This window comes from Antechinus flavipes, chromosome 3, assembly GCF_016432865.1.
Source record: "Antechinus flavipes isolate AdamAnt ecotype Samford, QLD, Australia chromosome 3, AdamAnt_v2, whole genome shotgun sequence".
Lineage (NCBI taxonomy): Eukaryota > Metazoa > Chordata > Mammalia > Dasyuromorphia > Dasyuridae > Antechinus > Antechinus flavipes.
The window spans coordinates 328308910-328336753 of NC_067400.1; the positions used below are offsets into that span (position 1 = coordinate 328308910).

The 27844-nt window shown below is 31.3% G+C and overlaps 1 protein-coding gene across 1 annotated transcript in view; it reads right to left on the reverse strand.

Annotated features, from left to right (window-relative positions):
- Positions 1-27844, reverse strand: part of STAG1 (stromal antigen 1) — a 318010-nt gene that overhangs the window by 27471 nt on the left and 262695 nt on the right. The window contains exons 22-24 of the mRNA XM_051985602.1: positions 16405-16485; positions 4518-4610; positions 1831-2005 (exon numbers count right to left, since the gene is read on the reverse strand). Coding sequence (XP_051841562.1) covers positions 1831-2005; positions 4518-4610; positions 16405-16485 — 349 coding nt within the window. The remainder of the gene's footprint in view (positions 1-1830; positions 2006-4517; positions 4611-16404; positions 16486-27844) is intronic.

Sequence of the window (27844 nt, forward strand, 5' to 3'; positions counted from 1 at the left end):
TCAGAACTGGTCACTAAGTCTAGTGCAGGATGACTCCTAACTCATGGGTCACATGAAGATAAAACACAAAATTCGCTGATTTATATCGGTTGACATATTATCAATGATTTTCTAAGTGATCACAAGCTCCTGGTTGATTTTTATTTTATGCTAAAATTGAAGATTGTTTTGATTGAAGCTCTTTAACTTTAACACCAGTTTACTTTTGAATTGGTATATTTTCAGATACATTCTAGATCAGCAAACTTTTACACATGTAAAAGAAGGAAGATTCTAAACTAAAGTGAAGGAGCCAGTGTTTTGCAAAGGCCCTGCAGGAAGAATACCATACTACATTCTTCCGTTTTTAGACAAACAACTTAAAGCATCTTTGTGTTCTATAACACTTTAAAAGTGCCTCTTTATGCTTAAGAATGCTGCTTGTTTTGCAAGTGGATATAAAATATTAGTAATGTTACTATCACTTGCAGTTTTTTTGCAAAAAATATTAATTACTTGAGAATAAGATTCTGCCTGTTCCTTAATATAGGTTTTGTCTTTCATTGCATTTTTTCTTGTTTTTATAAGCAAAAAGCCATTAAGATTCTTAAAACATGTGATATTACTAGGCCTTGTGACAAGAAATACCTAAGAAAAATCCAATGTCTGTTGTGTTAACTATCGTTTTGGCTCCAGAGAACAGATAAAAAAAAAATACTTCTCATTTTTGTGGGAAAGCTGTGTATAAAGTGGTATGGGTGTAAAATATTATATTCAGTGTTGATGTGTTGGTTTTGCTGAATTATTATCTTTTTAAAAGTCTAAAGCATGAGGCAAGGCTCTTTTAGGTAGAGGAATAGAAAGGGAATAATCAGAAACAAATGTGATATGAAGACAAAGGCATTAAAAAAATCCAGTTTGACTCAGATGCTGTGAATGTTGATTAGAATACTAGAAATTTATCACCATCTAGTTCTTAGAAGCCATTTGTGGAAGTCAAAGCCAAGGAGCAACATAGAAACACACCTAATCTTAAATATTTCATCTGTCAGATATCATATTACTAATCATAGGATAGTATACTTTTTTTTTTTATTGCTTTAAAGTTAGTTTATTCAAATCTTTATTGCATCTCATTTCTGGATAATATTTCAATTATCTGACTTTTCCCCACATGTACATACAATCCAACCTCTGTCGCTAGATTTCTTTTGTGTTTTAATGATTTGCATTGAATTGAGATGGCTATCTACAGTGAAAAGAAATCCTTCACTTTACGAGAAAGTATGAAAATTCTAAGATAAATTCCAGCTTTAAATATAGTAATTTTGCTTCACTGGTTAATTTACTTTCAGAATCTTAAGTTTAAAGGAAGATTCTTATAAAAATATATCCCCTGACATATGTGAAGGAAGATTTTGAGCTCTCTGGTTTTAGAAAACCAGAGCCTTTAGAAAAGGCATTCTGGTATATATATAACAGATATGATTCTTATAAATCATTCTCAGACTATCTGAACTTTAGATTTTACAAGTGGTTTATGATTTTAAAAAGTGTGAAATTTAAAAAAAAATCCAGCCTAGTCTGTTAACAAACTCAACACCCAATATTAATCTTGTAAAATGGATATCCTTTATTTGTGAACATTTTCTTCACGATTAACCTATTGTGAATAGTTTTTCACCTCCAAATATATCTTCTTTCTTTTTGTTCATTTGACTAAAAAAAAAAAAATCAATTCTTTCCATACCATCAGTAGTTTCAATTTCCTTCTGTCTCTCCCCCTGCTCCCCAATAGCTCTTCTGGAACTATAAAATAAGACCAACATTAAAGACAGTAGTTATAAATACCCATGCTTTGGTTCTCTTCATCTTGGTCAATGAAGACATGGTCCATCACAAAACTGAGGAGCTCAGACTGCAGTCCAGTGTCTGGATTAAACACCAAAGGCTGAAGCCCCTCCCTGCCCCCTGTCATTAACTGGTGGCTGAAAATCATCAAGAGGTCACAAAGCAACATGAAAGCCTGGAATGCAAAGAGATTCACTATCAATATATATTGGTAGGAGAATCATGTTTTTAAAGTGAGATTAAGTCAAATATAATGAAAGTAATGGCTGGTAGGAGAAATTTTTTGAAGTTTTCAATTCTGTCACATGAGGTCTTGCTTTAAAACTTTGTTGAGAATAGCCATATACAAGGTTAGCTATGAGCTTGGCAACTAATTTGCATATGAAAGTAATTTCTTGGATTTGGATATATTAATTCAAAGATAGTAAAAAAAAAATCTTGTCAGAATTTTTTTTCCCCCTGAGACAATTGGGGTTAAATGACTTGCCCAGGATCACACAGCTAAGAAGTGTTTAATATCTGAGACCAGATTTGAACTCAGGTCCTCCTGAATTCAGATCTTGTCAAAATTTTAAAAACCTTAATTTTGCTTTGAGTTGAGTCCAATTATAAAAATAAAAAACTTCAAAGGAAGAAGGATTCTGAAAGTAGCCTGAAATAAATTACAAATGTTCACAACCATATATCTCAGAGTAACCTTTCTGATATTATTTCATCTACAGATACTCTTAGGAGTATAATGATAAAGCATGACAAATTCAAAACTTAAATAGAATTCTATGCTAATAAATATCTTTCTAATTTGTACTTGTTATTTAATGTTACATGAATTATTTACATGAAATAAATATTTTAACGGAAGCTTTGTGGAAGAATCAGGATTTAAGCATTAATGAAAATTTTATTATATGTAAATAAGGGAAGATATTCCAAAAGTTTGTTTCTAAGTTGTAATTCAGAATCCATCTTTCAAAAAAAAAGTGGTATTATATACGGTGGCTAGGTGGTCTGGCTACTCCACAAAAGACTAAATCATATTGTTGCTGAAATAGTATTGCATATTCAGCATTATACTTCATCTACTTAATGAATGAAAAAGACTTTTATGGGCAAGCTCCAGAACTTAACCATTTCTTCTAAAACTGTTAATATAGAAATATAAATTCTGTGGTAAACATTGCAAGTATTTATGTCAGTGGCTACCTGCCACAAAAGAGAAATGAAACTCAGGGAATTCTTGCACCCCTGACTACAAATAGGTTGGCAGCCTGCTGTCTTACAGAAAGGAAAGTAGAGACTCAGGTAATGCTTTCTTCTTGGTTGCTGTTCTGGACATTTCCAGGCAGCATCAATTAAGAGCACAGAATGTGGCAGCTGTGGGATACTTGTTTTCTAAAGCTCCAGATGGGAGGCTGAGGACTGGAAGAAGAGAGAGATTCTATTCACCCACAAAAAGACTAGCATTCCGTATGTATGAGCAGATGTTTATGAGTAGACTGCTGTTAATTCATAGAGTAATTTACTGAGTCTTGAAGAAGGTAGGGATGATATGCAAGAATATGTTAAAGAAATAAACACAAAGGAGACTCATATATGTTAAGGTATATAAACCAGTCTAGGAGAAGAATTCAGTTCAATTTATTAAGCACCTATTATGTGCAAAGCACTATGATAGGTACTGGGGAAACAAATAAAATGGAAAAAGTCCTTGTCCTCAAAAACTTATATTTCATTGGGAGAAAATATTTATACAGAGATACAAACACAAGACAATTTCAAAGGCACCTACGTTAAACCTTGAAGGAAGCTAAGAATTATGAGACACAGGCAAGGGAAGTACATTTAAGGCAAAGGCAAGGAGGCAGGAGATGGAAAGCCAAACCCTGGGAATAACAACCAGATCATTATAATTGGAACATGGATTATGTTAAGAGATAGAATGTAAAAGTACTTAGAAAGGGAGACTGGAATCAGACTGGGACTGGTTTTAAATGCCAGTGAGAAAATAAAAAACAATTGAAGATTGACAAAATTGGCAAAAGTGACATCACCAGAACCTGTACTTAAAGGAGAAAGGGAAGAGAAAGATGAAGGATAAAGTTATATCATTTATATTTAGGATTTTTCTCAAGTGTTTCAATCCTGGGGTTGTACGTAATAAATGCTGATGTAGTTGCTTTAGTGAGGAGGAAAAGACAATTCCTCTAGCTTCACTGTCTCTCTGAAAGACAATGAATTCTCAAACATATGAACACAGGAGCTACCATTCCACATGGTTCTCCTCTTGTGCCTTATCAATGGCAGGGATAACAGTGCTGAGAGCTATAAACTCTGCTGTTACTCATGTTCATGGTCTCAAAGAACACAAAGATTCACTTTCAGAGAAAGATAACAGAGAAAATATGTAATTTTGACTATTTTTCCTCTTCTTTCTTCTAGGCCAATTTAAACAAGCAACTAGGTGCCATTAATTAAATCTTTAACAAAATTAATTTTCTATCCTGTTACTATACTAAGAAGTATAAGAAGGTTCTACAATATGCAAAGGTTGATTACAAATGAAGAACTGGATAATACTGAAAATGTATTTTACAGAAAGCTTTTAAGCAAGAAGTTATGATAATATATTTTCTGTCCTTGTACATTTGAGTTTGGCCACAAGGAAAATGTAATTGACATTTTCTTACCTCTTCTTTGACTGGGGTGTTAACATTGGATAGGCACTGCTGGCAAACGGCCAAGAAGGATTTCACAGTTTTCCTCAATACTAACAAATCATCCTGAAAAATATAATTACATCATGAAGTATTATTCAAAAATCAATGACAGTTTCCTAAGAAAGTTAAATAATGATGGCTAGAAAATATTAAAATTCAATTTGTCAAGGCAATTTGCAAAAACAATTGTATTTTAAGAGTTTATACAGTCAACCTTCCTAATTAGCTTTTGTCTTAGGCTGCTGCTAAAATTATTTTGTATTTGTGGAACACATTTGTTAGCAAAAAGCCTGGGAACAATCTAGGAGGAACAGGAAGCCACTTAATCTGTAAGTTCTATTAAAAGAATGAGTTAAATGATTAAAAAAAAAAAAAGGGGTATAAAATATTCTCTGCTCTGATTTTTCCAGACAGAACTAATAATGTACATTACAAATTAGAATGAACTAGTGAATGAAATATTCTGCTCTGAGTAAAAAATTCTAAATGCAATATAAGTTGAAAGAAAAAAAGAATTCAGTGTAGCTAAAATAAATGTAGAAGGCTCTATGCAGAAGGCAGAGGGAAATTAAAGCTGGACTTTGAGAAATGACAGAACTTAGATGAGAAGAGTCAGGGATAGGAGATCACTTCAAAAGAAGCTGAGAAATTGAGGGAGGAAGGAAATAATATGAACATAGGCAAAGAGGCATGAATGAGTACAATACATGTAAATGTATAGGAAATTAGCAGTAATAAACAAGTTGCTTGATGTAATAAAGAATTAATAGTATTAAAATAGAATAGCAATATAATTAATAGCAGCTATAAAGCATATGCACATCAAGATGTGTAGAAATGTAGAAAGATGTGAAAGTAGGATAGAGAAGACATGGCAACTTGAGCTTAAAGAGAAGGGAGAGACCCTATGAATGCATTAATGTATAGAAAGAATAAAAACCATAAAAAAGATGAATGTTGAGAAATTAAAAAGAACAAGCTGGAATCCAAAGGGGAGAATTGAGAAGCCAGCTCCTAAAATCTTTTGCAGAAAAAGGGTGCCCACATGTGTAGAAGAATGATTAAACAAATTTTTTGATTTATTGATCAGTTTTGCCAATTTTCCCCCTTTCTTTTCTATTTTTTTTTCTTATAAATAATGAGTCTCTGGGAAGCAAAAGGGAAGGAACTGAGGGGAAATTTAAGAGGCTATAAAGCTAAAAGATAATAAAAAGCTATTTTATTCATTTATTTTTGAATTTCCTTTAAAAAAAGTTATTATAGCTTTTTATTTACAAAACATGCATGGGTAATTTTTTAATATTGACCCTTGTAAAACCTTTTGTTCCAAATTTTCCCTTCCTTCTCCCCACCCCCTCCGTTAGATGGCAGGTAGCCCAATACATGTTAAAATATGTTAAATCCAATATGTGTATATATATTTATATAGTTATCTTGCTGCACAAGAAAAATCGGATCTAGAAAGAAAAAAAAATCTTAGAAGGAAAAAAATGCAAGCAAACAATAACAGAAAGTGAAAATGCTATGTTGTGGTCCATACTCAATTCCCATAGACTTCTCTCTGGGTGTAGATGGCTCTTCATTACTGAACAATTGGAACTGGTTTGAATTATCTCAGTGTTGAAGAGAGCCACATACATCAGAATTGATCATTTTTTAATACTGATGTTGCTGTGTACAATGATCTCCTGGTTCTGCTAATTTCACTTAGCATCAATTCATGTAAGTATCTCCGGCCTCTCTGAAATCATCCTGCCGACCATTTTTTACAGAACAATATTCCATAACATTCACATACCATGACTTCTTCAGCCATTCTCCAAGTGATGGGTATGTACTCAGTTTCCAGTTACTTGCTACTACAAAAATGGTTGCCATAAACATTTTTGCACATGTAGGTCCCTTTCTTCCCTTTAAGATCTCTTTGGGATTTAAGCCCAGTAGAAACACTGCTGGATCAAAGGGTATGCACAGTTTGATAACTTAAAAAGCTTTTTAAAAAAGAGATCATTTGAGAGAGGACCTTCATGGTGGTGGAATAAGAAGCCAGACTAATAGATTGAGAAATGAATGGGAAGTAATTAAATGAAAGCCATATATTTACAACCTTTTATAGGAGTTTGATTATGAAAAAAATAGGTATAGAACAATAGGTTGAGGGAATGACAGGTTAAGCTTTTTTTTTTTTTTTTAAAATCCTTTTTTAAAGGATTAAAAAAACCTAAGCATATTTATGGGCTATGACAAAGGAATAATTAGATAGGGTGATACTCCAGAGGAAAAAAAACAAATGTTAAAAATCAGCAAGTCCCTGTGGAAGCTGGGGTGTATGTGATCTTACTTAGGTGAGGTGTGGTAAGAGACGATAGGATTAAAAGTATATATAAGTAGAGGGGATAGTTTGGGCAAGGAGATGAGATAACTCACTGTATCAGTAATTGGAATTAGGGAGAGTAAAATCAAAGCTGATGAGGTGTTTTGAGGTATGGTGTGGGGGTAAAGACTGAGCTCTATTTTCTCAGTAAAACAAGAAAGTTGGTTAGTGTTATATCACTATCACTTTCCAAAATCCTATCTCCCTATTCTTTCTTGTAATCAAAAAAAATTAATCAACAAAATGCTCATATTCAAAAATATATGCCACATTCTGTAGGTACTGTCTACCACTTGAGTTGGAGGATTCTCTCTAGGAGCATTCAAGAGTGAGAAAGTAGGAACAAAGAAAGCAGATGGTATAAATGATCTAGGCTTGGAATTTTGCAAGGTGCACATGGAAATAAAAATAGAAACATGCGCAAAGGGGTTTCTAGGGTAACTGATAGTGTTGTATGAATTTATCAATGACTGTTAGCATTTTCTTAAAAAAAAAAACTCATTTTCAGAAATAAACAAAAATGTGCTAAAATTGAATGTAGTAGATAGTATAGTGGACAGTAGTGGCTTAAAATGAGGAAGATCTGAATTCAAATCTTGTTTCAGATACTTGCTAGCTATGTGATCCTGTATGAGTCATTTAACATTTCTGTGGCTCAGTTTCTGTATATCTGTAAAACAAAGGAATTGAACTTGATGACCTCTCAAAGGTACCAAATAATAAGAAGTTGAAATAAAATGTTTTCCTGACTCTATTCCAGTGTTCTATTCATACAGCAATTTCATCCTTTAGTAATTTTTAATTTTACTATAAATCATTTAATTTTATAACATTGGCAATCCAAATTTCAGCAGGCTGCCAGTAACTTCAGTCTGACTATAAATTTTGTGAAGGCTTTTGGAGTTGAAGAGCTTCAAATTCTAAAGAGATGTTCATAGATAGGCAATTTGAATTTTCATATGATGACATCAAACAACTAAACTGATTGTGCTGATGGAAGAGAAAGGAAGTAATTGCAGCACTTGTTACTTGACTTTTTCTATGTATCTGGGTTAAACTTTGCTGTGTGTCAAAGTCTTATGCATTACCTTATTCAAGATTTTAGGCAAATATTTGGATTGCCCAAATTCATGTAAAATAATAAAATCTTTAGAGTCAGAAAGAATCTTAGAGACCAGTCGGTAAAACTACCTTTAAAACATAAATTTCCTATGAAAAATATTCCCAGGAAGGGTCACAACATGTACTAAGAATCCCTGTTACGAAGGCTACATTTAGGATATATATATGGTAATTAGACCTCCAAGAAGCTGATCTATCAAAATTCAATGTGACCATTTACATTCTGGAAACTGGAAAATGCTACAAATCAGGGCTTGATTTATTATTTTGTTAACTGTGTAATCTTAAAGTGAAGAAAATGTTAGGAGCAGATTAAAAAGGAAAGTGTGCCATGCAAGCACAAAACCTGAATATACTGGTAAAATTTTATTACTATAACTATGACTAAATATTTTTATAATAAAGTGTGAGGTGAGTACGAAACCATCATTCATGTTTAGTACATCTTTTGTCCTACATATTCAGAGAAAAACAACATAAAAAATGAAGGCAATATGTTTTAGTTATTTGCAAAGTGTTTTCTGTTAAAATTTTACATTCTAGGACATGAATGTTATCAAGAGCATATATTTGACATTGAATGTTACCTTTTTTAAATTAAAGCTTTTTATTTTCAAAACATATGGATGGGTAATTTTTCAACATTAACCCTTGAAAAACCTTGTGTTCCAATTTTTCTTCCCTGTCCCCCCACTCCCTCCCCTAGATGGCAAGTAATCCAATATATGTAATAATATAAGTAATCAAATATAGGCACACATATTTATACAATTATTTTGCTGCACAAGAAAAATCAAATCAAAAAGGGTAAAAATAAATAAGAAAACAAAATGCAAATAAACAACAACAAAAAGAGTGAGAATGTTATGTTGTGATCTACTCTCACTTCCCACAGTCCTCTCTCTGGGTGTAGATGGCTTTCTTCATCATAAGATCACTGGAACTGATCTGAATCATCTCGTTGTTGAAAAGAACCATGTCCATCACAATTGATCATCATATAATATTGCTGTTGCCATGTACAATAATGATTTCCTGGTTCTGCTCATTTTACACAGTATCTGCAAATCATACTGCTGATTGTTTCTTATAGAACAATTTTATCAATTTTGCTTCTGTTTTTGTGTTAAGATTTCAAATGCATTTTATTACATTAATAAATTCACACTCCAGTTTATGACAGAATTTGTTTTTCACTTATTTTCCTGCTCCTAATAAAAGAGTACAAAGTTCCAATCAGGAAGTCACTGGTTTTCTTTATATTTTTACTTTGTCCTGAATTCTAGTAAATCTTCACAGTGTTCATTTATAATTTAATTTAAAATGTGATATTCAGGCTTTTTGTGGTTAGTTTACCATGAGATGAATGATTTTAAAATTATTCCTCTTTGACTTCTTTTTTAGATCAACTGTAATTGAGAGAATCTCACATTTTCTTTTATTTTTAATCCTTTGTTTTTGTTCTAAAATATCTTGTCTCTTTAAATCATTGAGTTCTGTTTGGTCTATTATAATTTTTAGGAACTTACCTACTAGTGTCAAGTTGTCTACTTTCTGTTTTGAATTATTGGTTTTCCTGTCAATTTTTTTTCCTCTTTATTTTTAGTTTTTAACTATTGCCCACCCTCAACACCCACTGCAACCACCTGCCCAACAAGACAAGAAATATTCCTTATACATATTTATACATATGATGCAAAACATTTCTCCATTGGCCAGATTGTAGAAAAAAAGCAATACAAATAAGGAAAGTGAAAGAAAATATCCTTGAATATGCACTTAAAAGTTCACCATTTCTTTTATTGGAGTTGGATAGCATTTTCTATCATAAGTCCATAGGAAATATCACAGATCAATGTACTGATCAAAGTTATCAGATCCTTCACAGTTAATGATTGCGATTGTTACAATACTGCTAATACTGCATACAATGTTCTCCTGATTGTTCACATCACTTTTCATGAGTTCACTTAAACTGAAGTCTTAAAGCACAATCATATTATAACAGAATCATATACAACAACTTCTTTAGCCATTCCCCAAATGATAGACTTATCAGTTTTTAATTCTTTGCCCCTCACAAAAAGAACTGGTAGAAATATTTTTGTACATATGGGCTCTTTGCCATTTTCTTTCTACGAAGTACAGATCTAGCACAGGTATTACTATATAGAGGGTGCACAGTTTCAGCCTTTGGGCATAATTGCAAATTGTTTTCAAGAATGGTTACACTGGCTCAAAGCTTTACTAACAATGTAACAGTGTCCCTATTTTTCTACATCCTCTCCAGTACTTGTTATTTTCCTGTTCAATCATGTTAGCTAACCTGACAGGTTTAAAGTGGTTTCATGTACAGTTTTCTAATGTGATTCAGACTGTAATTAATGATAATTTTGATTTCTTCTTCTAATGCCTGTTTGTATCCTTTGAGAATTTATCAATGAGGGAAATAAAATTGTGGCTTAGTTATTAATACATTTGAGAAATATTACCTTTAACAGAAAAAATTTACTATAAAATTTAACCCCCAATTTCCTGTTTTCCTTCTAATTTTTAAAAATTACCCTTTATGTCTAAATCATGTATTTGTTTTGAACTTATACTAGCATATAGTTGCTAGTAGATATTGGTTCATGACTAGTTTCTGCCAGAAGTTTTCTCAGCAATTTTTGTTGAATAGTGAGTTTTGGCCTCAAAATGGATTTATCAAAGACTCATTTATTTTTATATATTGTATGCCTAATCTATTCCACTGATCAAGCACTTTATTTTATAATTTTTTCTCTTTATTTCTATAAAATGATTCTTTGGTAGTTTGATTAGTACAGCACTGAATAAGTTATTTTAGGCAGTTTTGTCATTTTTATCATATTGCCTCACAATATCCATGAACAATTAATATTTTTCTAGCTTTTAGATGTCTTTATTTGTGTGAAAAGTGTTTTGTAATTATGGTCATATGATTTCTTTCTATGTCCTGTCTCAAATTATTTTAAACAGAATTTCTCTTTCTATCGCTTTCTGTTGTATTTTGTTAGTAATATATAGAAATGCTATGTTTATTTTTTTAATCTTGAAATTTTGTCAAAGCTGTTAATATTTTAGACTACTCTTTTAATTGGCTTTTTAGGATTTTCTAAGAATATCATTGTGTCATCTGAAAAAAGTGAAAGTTTTGTTTCCTCACTGGTTGTGTGAATTAGTTTTCTTTTTCTTGTCTAATTGTCATAACTAGCATTTCTTATATAATACTTTAATAATATTTGTATAATATTTTTAGAAGCACTTTTTATAGTAGTAAAATTGATTAGACAATGGCTAAATAAATTGTTTCATGAGTTTAGCAGATTCATTACCGTATTGTAAGAAAACAAGATGAAAAACACTGAGAAGCATGGAAATCTTAATATGAACTGATGAAAAATGAAGATCCAGGAAAGCAATATATAAATAACACAAATGGAAAGAACAACAAAATAAGTGAGGATGAACATTGTGAAATTATGATGCCCGAGCTTGGTCAAATGAAGAGATATATTAAAAATGGGATCTCTGGGTGTGCAACACTGCAAATAAGGTCAGACTTTTATAATGTGCTGATTATTTTGCTAATTTCCATCCCTCTAGTTTCTTCTTTTTTTATTCTTTGTTATAAGGGTAGTTTCCAGGGAGAGGTTTAAGAGAGAAAGGGGGGGGGGGGAAAGAAATACTGATCTAATAACAAGATAATATAATCTATTTATATAAAAAAGAAAAAAACAAACCCTCCACATTTGGTTTTCAGGGTATAATAATGGAACTTAGATGCAGACAACATAGCTTAAGTTGCAGGTTCTTAGCCAGGAATACAATAGAATTGTATTCTAGAAAAAGGCTACTAAAAATATTTGTTGTCCTATGAATTTGATAAAGAGGGCTTTAAAATGAAAAAGAGGGAATATGGAATGAGTGAACAACAAAAGGAAGAGAAGTTACTGAGTGATGGTGGTAGAGGGTAAGTAAGCTTAGAATTCATACTGGGGAAACAAAGCATTCCAATTTCCTGCCTCTACCAGTAAATTAGAGGGAATGGATGAAAACAAGCAGCCAAAAGGCTGTATTACAAGGAGAAAGCTAGGTCTCAGTGAAAGTCAGCATACGGAAAGAGTATGAAAAGAAAAGATTTAAGAGATCAAATTTGTTACCTATAGTACAAGCATTTCAGAGAGTACAAAGGAAGGGTGGGTACCAGCTTTAGAGTGTAACAATGACTAAAGGTGAGGAAGTTGATTGGGTTAAGGGAAAAATAGGTTTGAAAAATGACAGCTGATATTCCAGATCACTGAGATGGGGTTCGGGTATGATTGGTTGATTAATCACAGAAGAATAAGTTAAGGTGGATTACTAACATTCCTAGGGAATTAACTTCAATTTAGCAAATATCTCCCTACACTTGACCTTTATTTATCTGGCTTTTAAATTCTCCTTTCACAAATCAGAAAGAAACTAATAGGATAAATGCAACCACAAGTTAAAGAGTAAGAATATTTTCTGTTATTAAAAAAAAAAGAGAAATTGAAGGTTGCCCTTATAGGACCAGCACTAGGGGGCACTAGAGCAAAATAAATTGCACATGACCTGTGGAGGGGGAAAAAAAAAAAACCACAATTCCATCACATTTTAACTTTATTACAAAATTATGGGATAAGAGAGAATATTTCTTTGTAATATTTGTTGAATTTAACTTCAAGAGAAATATTTGATCTTGTCTGTGTCACATCGATCAACAATGCATTTGATTTCATTTCATGTCTTGAAACTGCTACCTTTAGTAGATTAAAGAACTTTTGAGGGTTGGAGATTTAAATTTTAACTCTTAACCCATCAGTTTGGGGAAAATTCAATATCAAATCAGAGTTAAAGGAGCTCATAAAAGGCAGAAATAAGCCAATTTTTATAAGATCTTAAAAAAAAAAAAACCTAACCTCAACTGTCCCCCATTACGAACAAGATTAAGAAGTAAAACTATTACTTGAGGGAGCCAACATGTGGGGTAGCAGGAAGCAATATAATGAGCTCCCAATTAAAAACTTACTCAAACAGATATAGTAGATATACATATGATAGGGAAACACACAAAAACATCACAGTAAATAATTTTTTCCAGCCTGACTGGCAAAGAAAAACAACTCTCTGTCTATAAACTTTTGGGATGGTCGCTACAGAAAGCAGCAACACTGAGCATTCCAGTGCCAAGGGAGAGGAGGTCCCAGGTCTATAATGGGGATGCTGGACATATAAGGGTAGCCTTCAGTTTTTCTTGTCTATAACAGACAATATACTGTTTTCTTTAATAATAATAGTAATTATTCCTATCAGTTCCTTTCTGATTTCAGGAGAAACATGCTATCTACCTCAACAGAGAGGTGCAGAAGAGAGCCTTGAGGGTCACCCATAATAATCAAGGGTGACTTACATGAAGAATCAGCAAAGGTTGAAAAGGAGTGTTTAGACAGATAGAAGTGTCACAAAAACCTATAGGGAAGAGAATATTCAGGAAGAGGAGATGATCAATAGTATCAAGTGCACCAAAGAGGTTGAGAAGGATGAAGATTAAGAAAAAGGTCATTAGATTTGGTATTTTACTAGATCCCTGATAACTATACAGAGAGAAGTTTCAGTAGATGATAATGCCATACAAAAGCCAGACTGCAGAGAATTAAGTAAGAAGAAATGAAGTAGAAGTGATGTAAGAGAGTTTTCTCAAGGCATTTAGTTGCAAAAGGTAGTAGAAAATATAGGACAAGAGCTAAGAGAGATGGGAAAATGAAGTGAGGATTTTGAAGAAGATATGGATATGTTTGAAGATAATAAGAAAGAGAAAATGAAGACAGAGAATAACACAGAACTATATTAGGAGCACTCTGCTGAAAAAGACAGGTAAAGGTGATGGCCTTGGAAAGCAAAAAGCTACCTCTTCATCAAAGAGAGAAATAAAGATTGAAAAATGGGAGAAAATGTCCAAACGATGCAAAGGGAACAGGGAAGAAAATTCTTAGCAAATAGCCTTGGTTTAAAAAATTGAAGTATGAGGCAATACTCTCATTAAATATTGAGAGAATTGGTAGAGAGGGTGTTATAGGAAATTAAACATTAAACGTTATGATATTAAGAAAGTTTGGAGCAGCCATTGTAGATAGTGAATTTAGTGATTATCGATCATGATTTAATGAATACAAGGCAAATACTTCTTTAAGATGGACAGCATTTAAATAGCAAGAAAAGTCACTGAATGACATTCACTTTGATCATACAATTCCACAGCTAGGTATATTACCCTTTAAGGATTTTTAAAAATGTTATTTTCATCATTGTTTATATTTTTCTCTCTTTTCTTTCTTTCTTTCAAGACAATTGAGGTTAATTCCCTTGTCCAGGGTCATATAGCTAGAAAATATTAAGAAACTTAGGCCACATTTGAACTTAGATTCTCTGACGGTCAGGGCCAGTGCTCTATCCACTGTGCCACCTAACTGACCCAGTATTTTTCTCAAGGTTCTACTTGTTAAAATTGTCAAAAAGTCACAAAACTCTTTCCTAGGTTTCTTAATTCCTCATTTAATGCTTCTCATGATATTTCTTACAGTATTCTATTCATAAGCACAATTTCTTCAGTCATTCCTCAATTAAAAAACATATTTTCATTTCCAGTTTTTTGTTACCATAAAAAGCTGTTACTATATGCCCAATCCAGGGACTGAATAATCAAAGTGAATGTAGCTAGTAGTCATGACTTCAAAGAACAGTTGACAACATATTCAGAATTTTACATCAGTGTCCCTCATCTCTCTGTTGAGATTTATTTAAATTTATGTTCTCTAGGAATGAAATTAGTCTTTACAATTAATCACAGAGCTATACCTATAAAAACAAAATTAATTAAAGAGTTATAATTGGGTGTTCTAAGGATTTTGATTTTTTAAAAACAAGATCACATAAGTTGTTAAAATTTGTCGTAATATAAAGAAATAATTTTAAAAAGAAAAGTTACTGAATAAAAGAAAAACAGGTAATAAAAGTTTTCAATACATTGCTTTACATTATGAATATACAGCACAGAATGGAATTTAACTCAAATAAAAAGGCTAGCATGCCAAATAGAAAAGGCTTGAGTTGTATGACTAAAATATTGTAATGTATTGCCTTTACAAAGAAAATAAAATGGTAGCTACAAGTTCTAGAAAGTCATTCAGTTTTCAGTTGGGTTAATAAAACAAGAAAGTTATTCTCTAGGTAACAGGAAATATTAAACAATGAGAGGAAAGACTTTTTACGTTTCTTTCTCAATGGTGGTAAGAAAGGGCTTGGAAGGAGAGAAGGCATAATTTTATTGATAGGAAAAATCAAAAGTAAGACATTTTTATGTTGAGGGTTACTTGATAGAAAAATTTTTTAAAAATTAAAGAAAACATCTATAGATTTTGGCTTTAGGAAAAAATATGAAAAAATTGGTCAATTTGTTTATATTAACAGAATTTACTACTGAAAGAGATTGATAATCTTAAAAAAAATTGATGAAATATTTATCTTGGATTTGCTGTAGATCATGGTGAGCAAGAATCAAAGTTAAAGAAGTAGACAAAACTATCAAGGGATAGAAAAATCATGATGAAAACAACTGTCACAGAAAATTTTCATTAGATTAAGTGAAAATTTTATGCATCCCTGAGTAAAGTGAGATGTAAAATAAAATGTTTATAGGCCAAATATAAAATTGGCTATGTTACTCTTATATCTTTGATGGCTCTACATCTTATGTCACAAATTCAAAGGGTATATTAAAAATTATGTTAATGACTACTTTTGAGGCAAGTCAAGATTGAGTACATTTATTTATTATACAGATATTTTTAAAAAAGGAATACTACTAAAACAGAAAAAAAGTTTAATATAACCAAAAATTACTATATTAGAAAAAAAAACTTTTAAACCATTGCTCAAATACTTGGAATCACTACATCATTAACCAGAAAAAAAATAAGTAAAAACATTTTTCTCTTAAAATAAATCTGCTGAAAAGGAATGAGTATTAACTTATAGGTATGAACTAGCTTCATTAGCTATGGATTAATGGATTGACAAGGCTGTGAGAATACATTTAGTTGTATGAAATACTGATATATTTACTTTTTATTTTAGGACTTTAATGAATAACTTGTACTGAAGATTTATTTCTGCAGTATTATATTGCATTACTATTAACACATGGATTTTAATTTCAGTTTGTGGGCAGTTGTTCTTAAGAAAATTTATTAAACAAAATCTGGTAGTATAATACAAGATTTAGTTCACGGATAAACAACTGTTTAAAGAAACACTTACTTTAGAAGGAGAGCCATCAGTAATTTTCACCAACTGCCACAGAATTGAGTAATGGGAACACTGAAGTGCCTGAACTACTATCTGTAAAAAAAAGGAAAAAAACAAGTTTAAATGATGAAAAAAAAAAAAAACAACAAAATAACAATAATTTTAACTTATAAAATACTAGAACTGTATCATGTTCCTTAATCATCTACTTGAAGATAAAAATCCCAAGCATTAAATAATTAATTTAATTAACTAAATTAGTAACATAATATTGAAGGATATTTTTAGCTAACAACAAGAAATCAGATTTTTCTAAAATTAATAATAGAAATAAGCCGAAGTAATGCCATACTTTAAGTGGACAAATGTTATTATTCCAAAGAAATACTTATACCATTTATGAACTAAAAACTACATGAATGAATTTGAATAGAATAAAAAAATTGAGAAAAAAATCAATAATTATTAAGAGGAACTGAATCAATGTTTGGTTGGGCTGTGATTCTGATAATTTTTCAGGACTATAATTTTGACAGAGCAAAAGATTCCATAAATAAGCTCAAACAATGAAAATATCTTACCAAATGAATCATATAAATTATGTTGCTTTTGATCAAATACCAATTAAGATTGAAATTTTATTAAAAACTTTAACAAATTCATGTTAGCAATGAAAATACTACTTTATCAAGAAAAAGGATGTTTGCAGACTACCTATGATCTCAGGATCACAATTTGGGATCTAAAGATACAACAGAACTTAATTAGTTTGTGTATGTTCTGACTGGTCAAAAGCCGTCAACACTGAGGCACGACTCTCCATAACTAAAAAAGATTAAGACTCAATAAAGGTTCTGATGTTGGTTAACCTTTTTTTTTTTTTTTTTTTTTTTAAAAGCCATAAAGTATTTTAAAATTAAAGTTTATCTATCTATGAATATATATGTGTGTATCTATACAAAACATGTATAAACACACAGATTTGGCATATATACACATTCAAATACACACACACATATAAGACAAATAGATATAATGATACTGCATACTTAACAAGGCCACAGTAGGTAACTTTTATATGTCCTGGGAAACAAATAATTTGGATAAATCACTTAACTGTGATATTTGCTTTATTGTGGTGGTTTGAAGCAGACCGCTGAAATATTTCCGAAGTATACTAGTTTAGAAAACCAAGTAGAAACTTAGATATTAAAGGTGGCACTAAAATATTTCTTTGTTTTTTGGGTAAAATCTTTTTAACCAAGGCCATAAGTGAGTGCTAAAAAGTAGAAAGAACAATAGCTCACTTACTTTGCCCTCAAGTTGTTCAACTCCAAACATGGACTTATGCTACTGTTTCCTTTCTCTGGTAAAGCCCAACAGCTTGTGCAATCCTAACCATACTTTAAAACTTAATTAAAATACCACTTCTTCCATTATTTTTTGATCTTTCCATATATGACATTCCCCCCCCCCAGCAGATTTCACATACAAGCAAACTCTTATGCATTTATTGTACATGTATTATGATTATTAGTATTGTTATTATTTGTATGTGTCACTTCATTGTGAGAATATAAGCTTTATCAAAACCAGGGACCTTGGCTTAGCTGAGTTTTCTATCTGCTTAAGGTCAAGCACACGTGAACTGACTAAGAGATGCTAACACTCCACGGTACAATGTAACACACTTCACTGATCTATAAGTTTTTTTTTTTTTTTTTTTTTTTTTACCCTCTGTTGTTATCACTTAACTCAAAAGCAAGTTTCAAAAAACTTGAAAGTACCGATTATTTTTATACACTCTTCTTTCATATTTTGTGTTTTAGTGATCTGCTCATACTAACTGCCTAAAAGAACACTTATACTTTTGTCTTTACTTAAATATTTCCTGACAGTAATAAACACATCTGAATAGGTGAATGAATAGTTCATGTTTAAGGAGTAATATCTTTATTCAGAAATTTTTTACTAGTGAAAAAAAGACAGTTTCTTTAAACTAGTGTCTGTAGATAGTAAGAAAAAGACCAAAAGTGGATGCAATACACGACATTGGGGTTGCCTCGCAATAAAGAGTTTAAAGAAATTTCAAGCTTTTATTTTAGCAGAAAAAAATGTATTAATGCATGTGATTCTAGCAAGATAAATAAGTGCATCAGAAAACCTTAGTTCTGATATTAAGTTCTAAATCATGAAAACGACAAATTCAACCTGCTAAATGAATAGTGAGCATAACCAAAGATAAAGCCAAAATTCTTAAATAACTACATAGTGCGGTTCTAGTGTAATTCATTGTAATAAGGTATAATAGACACTGCAAAATTTCTCAGTGATCCATGATTAAATTCAGTCCTTCATATCCCTTAATTTTTCAATACTTTAGACCCAAGAGTTAATCTTAAATTAAAAACAAAGTTTAATTTGCATGGCATTAGCGTAAAGTGACATTTCCAATAAATTAATATGATTTCACTGAAGAGGGAAGATACTTTTCAAATTGTGTTTACAATATTCATGAGTCAGTGAAGTAATCTCTACAAAGACTTACACAGTTAAAGAGAAAAATCAATAGTTGGATCTGAAAATGCTAAAAACAGAGGTTTTAATGGAATTTCAAACTAAGACCTATACTGATCAAGCAGCAAGAAAATTCTAAAAAGCTAAAAGCAGAGTTCCATTGGTCTTGAAACCAAATTGTAAAATTTGGATTACTGTCCTATCCACTTAAGGCCTTGTTTTCAAAACAACTTTTTCATTTGTAAAGAAATATTATAAAGATAAGCAATCTCATACTCAAAGAACTATTGACATCTTAATATCACTGTTTTGGAGGGAAAAGGGAAGCTTTTCAATTTATCACATTGCTGTACCTCATTTATTCATGAAAGACTTTTTGCCACATGTAAAACTGTTCAGATCCATCAGAACAATCAACCAGGAAGATATCTCCTATTTTAAAGAGTTGAAAGTGCTTTAATGTTTTAAAAGTAATAGAAATAAGAAGAAAATCTGGCACCAGGGAAAGGTACCTTAATGCAATATGGAAGAAATTATATTCTCAATTTGTGGCTGGTTTTTCTGGTTTTGAAAATCTTTCTAAGAGTTTACTGCAATATAAAAAGTTTTACCCAAAGAATCAGGTGCTAATTAACTCCTACAATATCTTAACTAGTAAATCAAAGTGGATTATATTTTGGAGTGCAAGAAAAGGAAATGAGTAAGAGAAATAGATTCCAAATTCTCTTAAAATTCATTTATAAAACTTTAAGTTACTTAAATTACTACATTGAATGTGTTTTAAAAGAATAAAATGTAGAATTCTAATAGCGGTGAAATGTTTCTGAAGGCTTTCTACAAGAAAAGCTACAGGGTCAGAATCAACCTGGATTTCTGTGGACAGTTTTAAGAAAATGAATTATTAGAAAGCAACTCCAAGTTATTAAGAATCAACAAAAATAACTGAATTGTAAGTAGGGAAACCATTATTTAAAGCTTAATTTTTCTTAAAAGTTATTCTTAAAATAATTTGATAAAAGAATATGTTTGTATGGGGTGACTGGGGAGATTGGGATATTGCATTATATATGAAAGCACCAATTATTTTTATAATCTTCTTATACATTTGTAATTTTATAAATTTTTATACACTCATTGTATAATAAAGTTGCCATCTGTATCAGGAAGACTGGGTTCAAGTTTCACTTCTAATACATATTGACTTCTCTAATTGAGCAAATCACTTACCCCAGGGATCCTCAAACTGCGGTGATGGGCCAAATGCAGCAGCTGAGGACGATTATCCCCCTCACCCAGGGCTATGAAGTTTCTTTATTTAAGGGCCCACAAAACAAAGTTTTTGTTTTTACTATAGTCCGCCCCTCCCACAGTCTGAGGAACAGTGAAATGGCCCTCTATTTAAAAAGTTTGAGGACCCCTGACTTACCCTCTCAGTACTCTTAAGAAATTCTGTTAAGATTATAATTTGAAGAAAAAGTGTCAACCTGGACTGGAGAAAGTTTCCTCATTCACAAATTTCCTATATTAATGTAATCACAGGTCTAGTCTGTATATCCACACATGTGGCTTCAAAGAAAATGGAATGCAAATGATAAAGTAAATAAGATATTAAGTTAGAAGGCACAAGAAGTCAAGCTGAGGTCACATGATTTGTGTTCTATATGCATGACTTCAAAATTCATGTCTTATTATGCAGGGGGAAGCTTTAGGTCCTTTTTTGTAACATTTAGTGCTCCAACTTACCACAAATTAGGTACCTTTGTGCCATGGATTTCTGACATTAAAATGTTATTATGTTAAGTATGACCAAAATAATGGAATTCTTTGCTTACATATCACATACATTGGCAGGTGACTATCAGTAGGCTAACTTCACTAGTCACAGTTTTGTTAGAAACTTGTCTCTCTCCCCCCTACCTCCCCTTTCTCCCTCCCGGATAATTGGGGTTAAGTGACTTGCCCAGGACACACAGCCAGGAAGTGTGTCTGAAGCCAGATTTGAACTCAGGTTCTCCTAACTTCAGAGCTGGTGCTCTATCTACTACACCAACTAGCTGCCCCGGGGGTATTATCCTTATTGAATTTTTTTTAAAAAGGATTTATTCCTATTTCATTTTAATTCCTTCCTCCAATCTCAACCTAATAGCTATTCTTATTCCTTTTCCCTACTGGTGCTCCTATATTAATAAGTTACAACTCTGGATTATTACCACCATCCACTTTCTGTGCTTCTATTTACAAGGTGCTAAGTGCAGATGGAGAAAGTTTCACAAAGCTGCTGAAAAGAGTAGATTACAAACACTACTAAGGTGTATTTTTTTTTTTAAATTATGATTGTAACTTAGTGTTTTTATCTTGCATTTTGAAAACAGTAAATTTATATAAACCCATGAAAAATTAAATGTCTATATGAAAAAGGAATTCCTGCAATCTTAAAAACTATATATGTGAAAATGGGAATTATAAGACTAATATTAGTACAATGGACAAATCATCCTTTTGTGGTGACTCACTCCTACTATAAAAACATTCTTCTATACTAACCCTCTTAGGCAACTTTCTAGACAATTAAAATTAATATGTAACTTATAACTATAGATTATATATAATAAAATTACATAAAAACTATATGAATTGACATAACTGTAACAAGGGCATAAGAGATCATCACAAGGCAAAACATGTTGATTATAGGTAATGAAGCTTTATAAAAATAAGATGATGTTAGAAATCACTTTCACACTGCAATGAAACTATAGATGGAATAGAGATTCATCCAAAAACCTACTAACCTAGCAAGATCAAAGATGAAAGAAGATCTGCACTAACCATATCATTTCTTTTATCCTAGTTCCTCTATATATTTGTGTATTGCTCTGTTTTGGTGGATAGTTAAGGTGTTTAGATAGATTTTATATTGTTTCAATTATCTGAATGAGAAAGGAAATAGAAGGAGGAATAAAGAGTTCAAAGCTACCTTTGACAGTATATAAAAGAAGTATCACAGGAGTCAATTTCTTTTATTAATTACAATGAAAATACATGGATAGAATTCAGATAGTTCTTTTCATTATGAAAAGCATTTATTGTATAGAAACCAGAGAACACAATATTGATAACATAATATAATAATGATTACATAAAAAGTTGCTATGGTTTACAAGTTGCTTTTACATACATTACCTTATGAACTATAATACAATTAATCAATGTGATTAAATATAATTAAAAAACAAAGTACTATAATTTAAAAATATTTATTGAAATGAAATGTCTTAATGATCCAAAGAGGAAATATTATTTCCTTGCTTGTTAGGGTATTTATAGTAAGAAGTAGGAAATGCATTTAGAACTCTATCATGATGATAATTCTTACATATTTCCAGATCCAGTAGATACTTTCCTGCCCACTGGAATAATGCTTCAGAAAACCTCTTCATCTAATACTTAGAACCAACATTATTATAATTATGGTCACAAAGCTGATCTTGCCTTATCCATGAATATATCATTTTAAAAATTAGAATCACAGATATTCTTGTCTGATCAAAATCTAATTTTTCTTCTCTTCTGAATCTTCTCCTTTTCTGAACATATTTTTAGACCTCTAATCCCTCACTTATTCCTTAATGCCTTATTGGGCTTTTATTCCTATTTCACTTTAATTCCTTCTTTCAATCTCAACCTAATAGCGGTTCTTGCTCCTTTGCCCTCCTGGTGCACCTATATTATAATAAGTTACAACTCTGGATTATTACCACCATCCACTTTCTTTGCTTCTATTTTCAAGGTGCTAAGTGCAGATGGAGGAAGTTTCACAAAGGTGCTGATAAGAGTAGATTACAAACACTACTGGAATATATTGAAGCAAGGAAGTCCTTTCATTCTTTTGACTCCTTATCTCACTTCCCCCTAAAGCTCTTCCAACCTTTTTCTCCCTTCTCAAGCTCTTATACTTTGCTTTTTACTTTACTGAAAAAACTGAAACCACTGTAAATGAGATCCCTCTTTATTCTTTTCATCTCAAAACTCCTTAACATTCTCTCCCACTGTCTCCATAATTAACCTGTAGTCTCTGACAAAGTGGTAGTTTTTCAGCTTTGCCAAGACCAACACCTCTCTGTGAGCACTTAAAACTTATCCTTTACATATTCTCGAAAAGTGTTATCCTTAATCTTCCCCTCTCCCACTAAAATTTTCAACCTCTTCATATCAATTGTTTTGAACTACTTTGAAATTTATCCAATTTCTTTTTTTAACTACAATGAAAACATATGGATAGAATTCATATTCTATATATTCTTAAGAAAAACCCTCACTAGACTATACACAATCCCCATGAAATCCCTGAAAATGTTCAGGGAGTTTGCACAAGAAAGTGAGAAGAAATACTTGCTCTCATTATTTCTTCCCTCCCATTGCACAATCCTGACTTTTGATTTAATATCTGAACTGAAATTATCTCCAAAATTGCCAGTGATTTCTTAACTGCCAAATTCAATGGTCATTATTATCCTTAAGTCCTTAGCACTTAGCACAATGCCTGACATACAGAAGGTGCTTAATAGATACTGGTGAATTAATTATATTTGCCACATTTGCCATTGTTGACCACCTCTCTTCCTGTATGTTCTTTCCTCTCTGGATTTTTATAACATCACTTTTTCCAGGTTCATTTACTTTAAAAAAAAAAAAAATTTTTTTTTCGGTTTAAGATTATCTCCCTCTCTTTCCCTTAAAAGGGCAAGAAAACAAAACCTATTATAAACTGTATAGGTATGCAAAATAAATTCTGTAATTAACTATATTAAGGAATAACAGTGAAAGAAAATGAAAAGAATTTATGCTTCAATCTGCTCTCTGAGTTCATCAGTTCTCTAATGGGAAGTGAACAATATATTTCATTATTTGTCTTTTGAAGGCATGGTTGGTCACTGCGCTGATCAGAATTACTAAGTTTTTCTAAATTGGTAATCTTTACAATATTGTGATTACTGTATAAATTATTCTCCTAGTTCTGTTTCTTTCATTTTGCCTAAGTTCATACAAGTTTTCCCAGGTTTATTTAAAATTGAAATAATTTTTCACAATTTCATACAGTACAACAGTACTTCATCACATTCACATATCATAACTTGATATTGTTTTGTGATGGTGCACCCATGCTTGAAAGTTCAAATTCATTCAATACAAAAAGAATTGGAAATAATATTTTCATATATCTTTGAATCTTTACCTGTTTATTCCCTTTACATTTTAAGCCTTGTTGGGACAGTTTCAAACAATTTTCTATAAATGTTAGACTAGATCACAATTCTAACACTATTAGTATATACCTGTTTTCCTACAACTCCTCCAGCACTTAAAATTGTTCTTTTGATCTTCACCAATTTGTTGGGTTGACTGAAATACTATCAACTATCTTAATTCACTTTTCTCTAATTATGTGTGTGTGTGTGTGTGTGTGTGTGAGAGTGTAAATATGACTCAGTTTCATCTAATCTTAAAAAAAGACCTTTATGAGAGAAGCTTCTAGCAAAGATTTTCCCCTTAGTTTCCTGCTTTTCTTTAAATTTCATCTATACTGCTTTTTATCTTTGTGCAAATCCCTTTTAATTTAATGAAATAAAAATTATCCATTTTACCTTCTTTGAACATTTACTGTTTAACTGGTAATGAACTCCTCCTTATATCTCATATGTCACTTTGAAGAATTTTTTGAAACATGGTGTAAGAGGCTGATCTATGGATACTTTCTGCTGAACAATCTTCCAATTCTCTCAACAGTTTTTGTCAAATAAAATGTTCTTGTCTCAATGCTACTCTGCTAATTTGTTTCTAAATATTGGTTACTTAATCAATTTCACTTAACTAATACATCAAATCTATTTGATGATTATGGTTTTGTATGAGATCTGGTACTACTACCAGGCCTCCTTTCTTTTCATCTTTTTTTCATTGAATCTTGTGGTATTCTTCACCTATTTTTGTTCCTCCAGGTTAATCCTGCCATTAATTTTTCTAGCTCTACAAATTTAAATTTGTACGTAACTTAAAGTAAATAAATTTAGGTAATTTTATCATTAATATATCATTTTGATCTATCCAGAAGCCATTTTTATTTATTTGCTTAGGTCTCTGTGTTACACTGTTTTGTAACTGTGTTCATAGGTTTCTTATATGTGTCTTGGCAGGCAGACTCTTAAATATTTTGTACTATCTATAATGATTTATGAAATTTCTGTCTTCTGCTGGATTTTGCTGGCAACATACAGAAATAAGAATGATTTGCATAGCTTTATTTTATGTCCTGAAACTGCTTTATTAAGTTTTTGTAAACTTTTTTTTCTGTTTCAGTCTTGGTATTATTGGAAAAGTTTCTAACTTATCCCCATTAGAGATGTTTGTTCTTGATTTTAAATTGATATTACTTTAAGAAAAGAGCCATTTAGCCAACTATATTTAAGAACATATGTTTTATCAAAAAAAATTTCTCTGTATCATTTGAAATGATCAGATAGTTTTAGTATTTTTCTTACTGATAATCTTTAGTTATGCTTTTAATTTTCCTATTTAAATACTGACTTAGACTGGAATACCTAGTATAAATGTAGCTTGGTGATACTGTGTGATCTTACTGATATATTACCAGTTTCCTTCTTAAAATTTTTGTATTAATATTCATCAGGGAAATTGGTCTATAATTTTCATTATCTATTTTGACTTTCTCTGTTTTAGATATTAAGATCATATTTGTGCCCTAAAATGAATTTGGTTATCTTTTTAAAAATAGGTGTATTTAAGAATTCTATTTCCTGTTCAATTAATCTAGGAAATTTATATTTTAAAAAATACTCACCCATTTCATTTTGATTATCAGTTTTATTAGTATGTAGTTAGCATATAGCATTAGCAAAATAACAATTGCTTTTATTTCTTTTTAATTTTCATTTTTAATGCAGATAATTTGGTTTTTTTTGGCTTTTTATTTTAAATCAAATTAGCTAATAGCATATCTAATTTGCTGATTTTTAAAAAAACTCTCCATTTTACATATTTCAATTTTAAAAATGTTCAGTTTTGCTATCTCTACTTTTATTTTCAGGATTTTTCTTTGGCAATTTTTAAATTTGTTAGTTTTCTAGTTTAGCTGAACAGCAGATTTGTTAATCAACACTTTTTTTCATGAAAGATTTTCTGCTAAATTCAGTTTTGGCTGTAAACCAATTAATTTTGTTATGTTCTGTTCTTGTTGTCATTATCTTTAATAAAATTATTTTCTGTGATTTGTTCTTTGACCCATTTGATCTGTAGAATTAAGTTATTTAGTTTCAATTAATTTTTAATTTGTGTTTCAAAGGTCATTTTTTGAAAGTAATTTTTGTTGTACTGCAGTGGGAAAAAGATACATGTACTATTTCTGCATTTGTTTCTGAATCTTTCATGCCCTAATTAATGATTGGGGGCCCCCCCTCTTTTTTTTTCTGTGAAGATGCCATGTACATTTGAGAACAGTAATCCTACTTCTATTCTCATTGAACATTCTCTAAAGGTCTTTCAGAACCAACTTTTCTAAAATTCTATTCAGGCTGATACTTCTCTCTCAGTTATTATTTTTTGGTTTGCTTTATCTAGATCTGAAAGGGGTAAACTCAGGTCCCCATATTGATAGATCAACTGTCCAGTTGTTCCAGTAATTTATTTTACTTTTCCTTTAAAACTGAGATGTTATGCTATTTGGTGCATATATATGCTCAGTTTTGCTATTAATCCATTATTACTATCTTTTAGTAAAATGAAGTTTCCCAGTTTCTTTTATTGAGGCCTATTTTTTCTTTTCTTTCTTCTTCTTCTTTTTTAAAATTATCTTGAGTTCTAGCCCCTTTCCCCCTTTTTAAACTTTAGTTGAAGTATTTGAAGATCTGATTTAGCCCCTAATTTAACTGTGTGTCACTTCCTGTCTCAAGTGTACTGGATTCTAGCTTCTAATTCCTTCTGCTCTCCTCTTCTATTTTATGGATAAGAGGTTCATCCCAATCACAGTTATGATTGTTAATTATATATTTCTTCCTTTCTCCTTTTTAATTCCTTGTTTGTTAAGATAAATTTCTGAACTGAACTGTTTGTATTGAATACTTTTCCCTCCTTGGAACAATTTAGATGAGAGTGAAGCCCAATTGTTAATCATTCCTTTCCCTCCCTTTACTTCCTGCTTCTTACACTGTATAAACTCTTCCTTACCCAATCCATTTTTGGAGATAAATTTTCTCTTTGTTCCCTCTCCCAGTTATGAAGTCACATTCAAAAGAAAGACCCTAAGAGTCCTTATGATGATAATATTCTAAGGGATAACATGGTGGTATCTCCCAATATAAGAATCTAAGCAGTTTGACCATCTTTAATTTTTTATGATTTCTCATTAAGCATGTATTTTTATGCTTTTCAAGTGTTATTTCTAAATCTCTATTTTTAAATTCAGCTCTGGTGTTTTCATCAGGAATGCTTGAAATTGCCCTTTTCATTAAATATCAATTTTTCCTCCCGTTAAATATAAACTCAAGTTTTGATTAAGTTATTCTTGCTTGTAATCTTAGCTCTTTTGCATACTGGAATATCAAAGTGCATGCAGAATTTTCTGCTTAGCCTGGAAATTTTGGACTTTGGCTATAATGTTCCTGGAAGTTTTCATTTTAGGATCTCTTTCAGAAAAGTGGTTGGAATATTCTTTCAGTTCCTATTATATCTCTGGATCTAAAATATTGAGAGGAGGGGCTTTCCTTTATAATTTCTAGAAATAGATGTGCAGCCTCTTTTTTATATATGGCTTTCAGGTAATCCAATAATTCTTGAGTTCTCTCTCCTGAATTTACTTTTTCAGATACTCTGGCCTGTAAGTTCTTTTACATCTTGATTTTTTATCATTCTTTGATTTTTT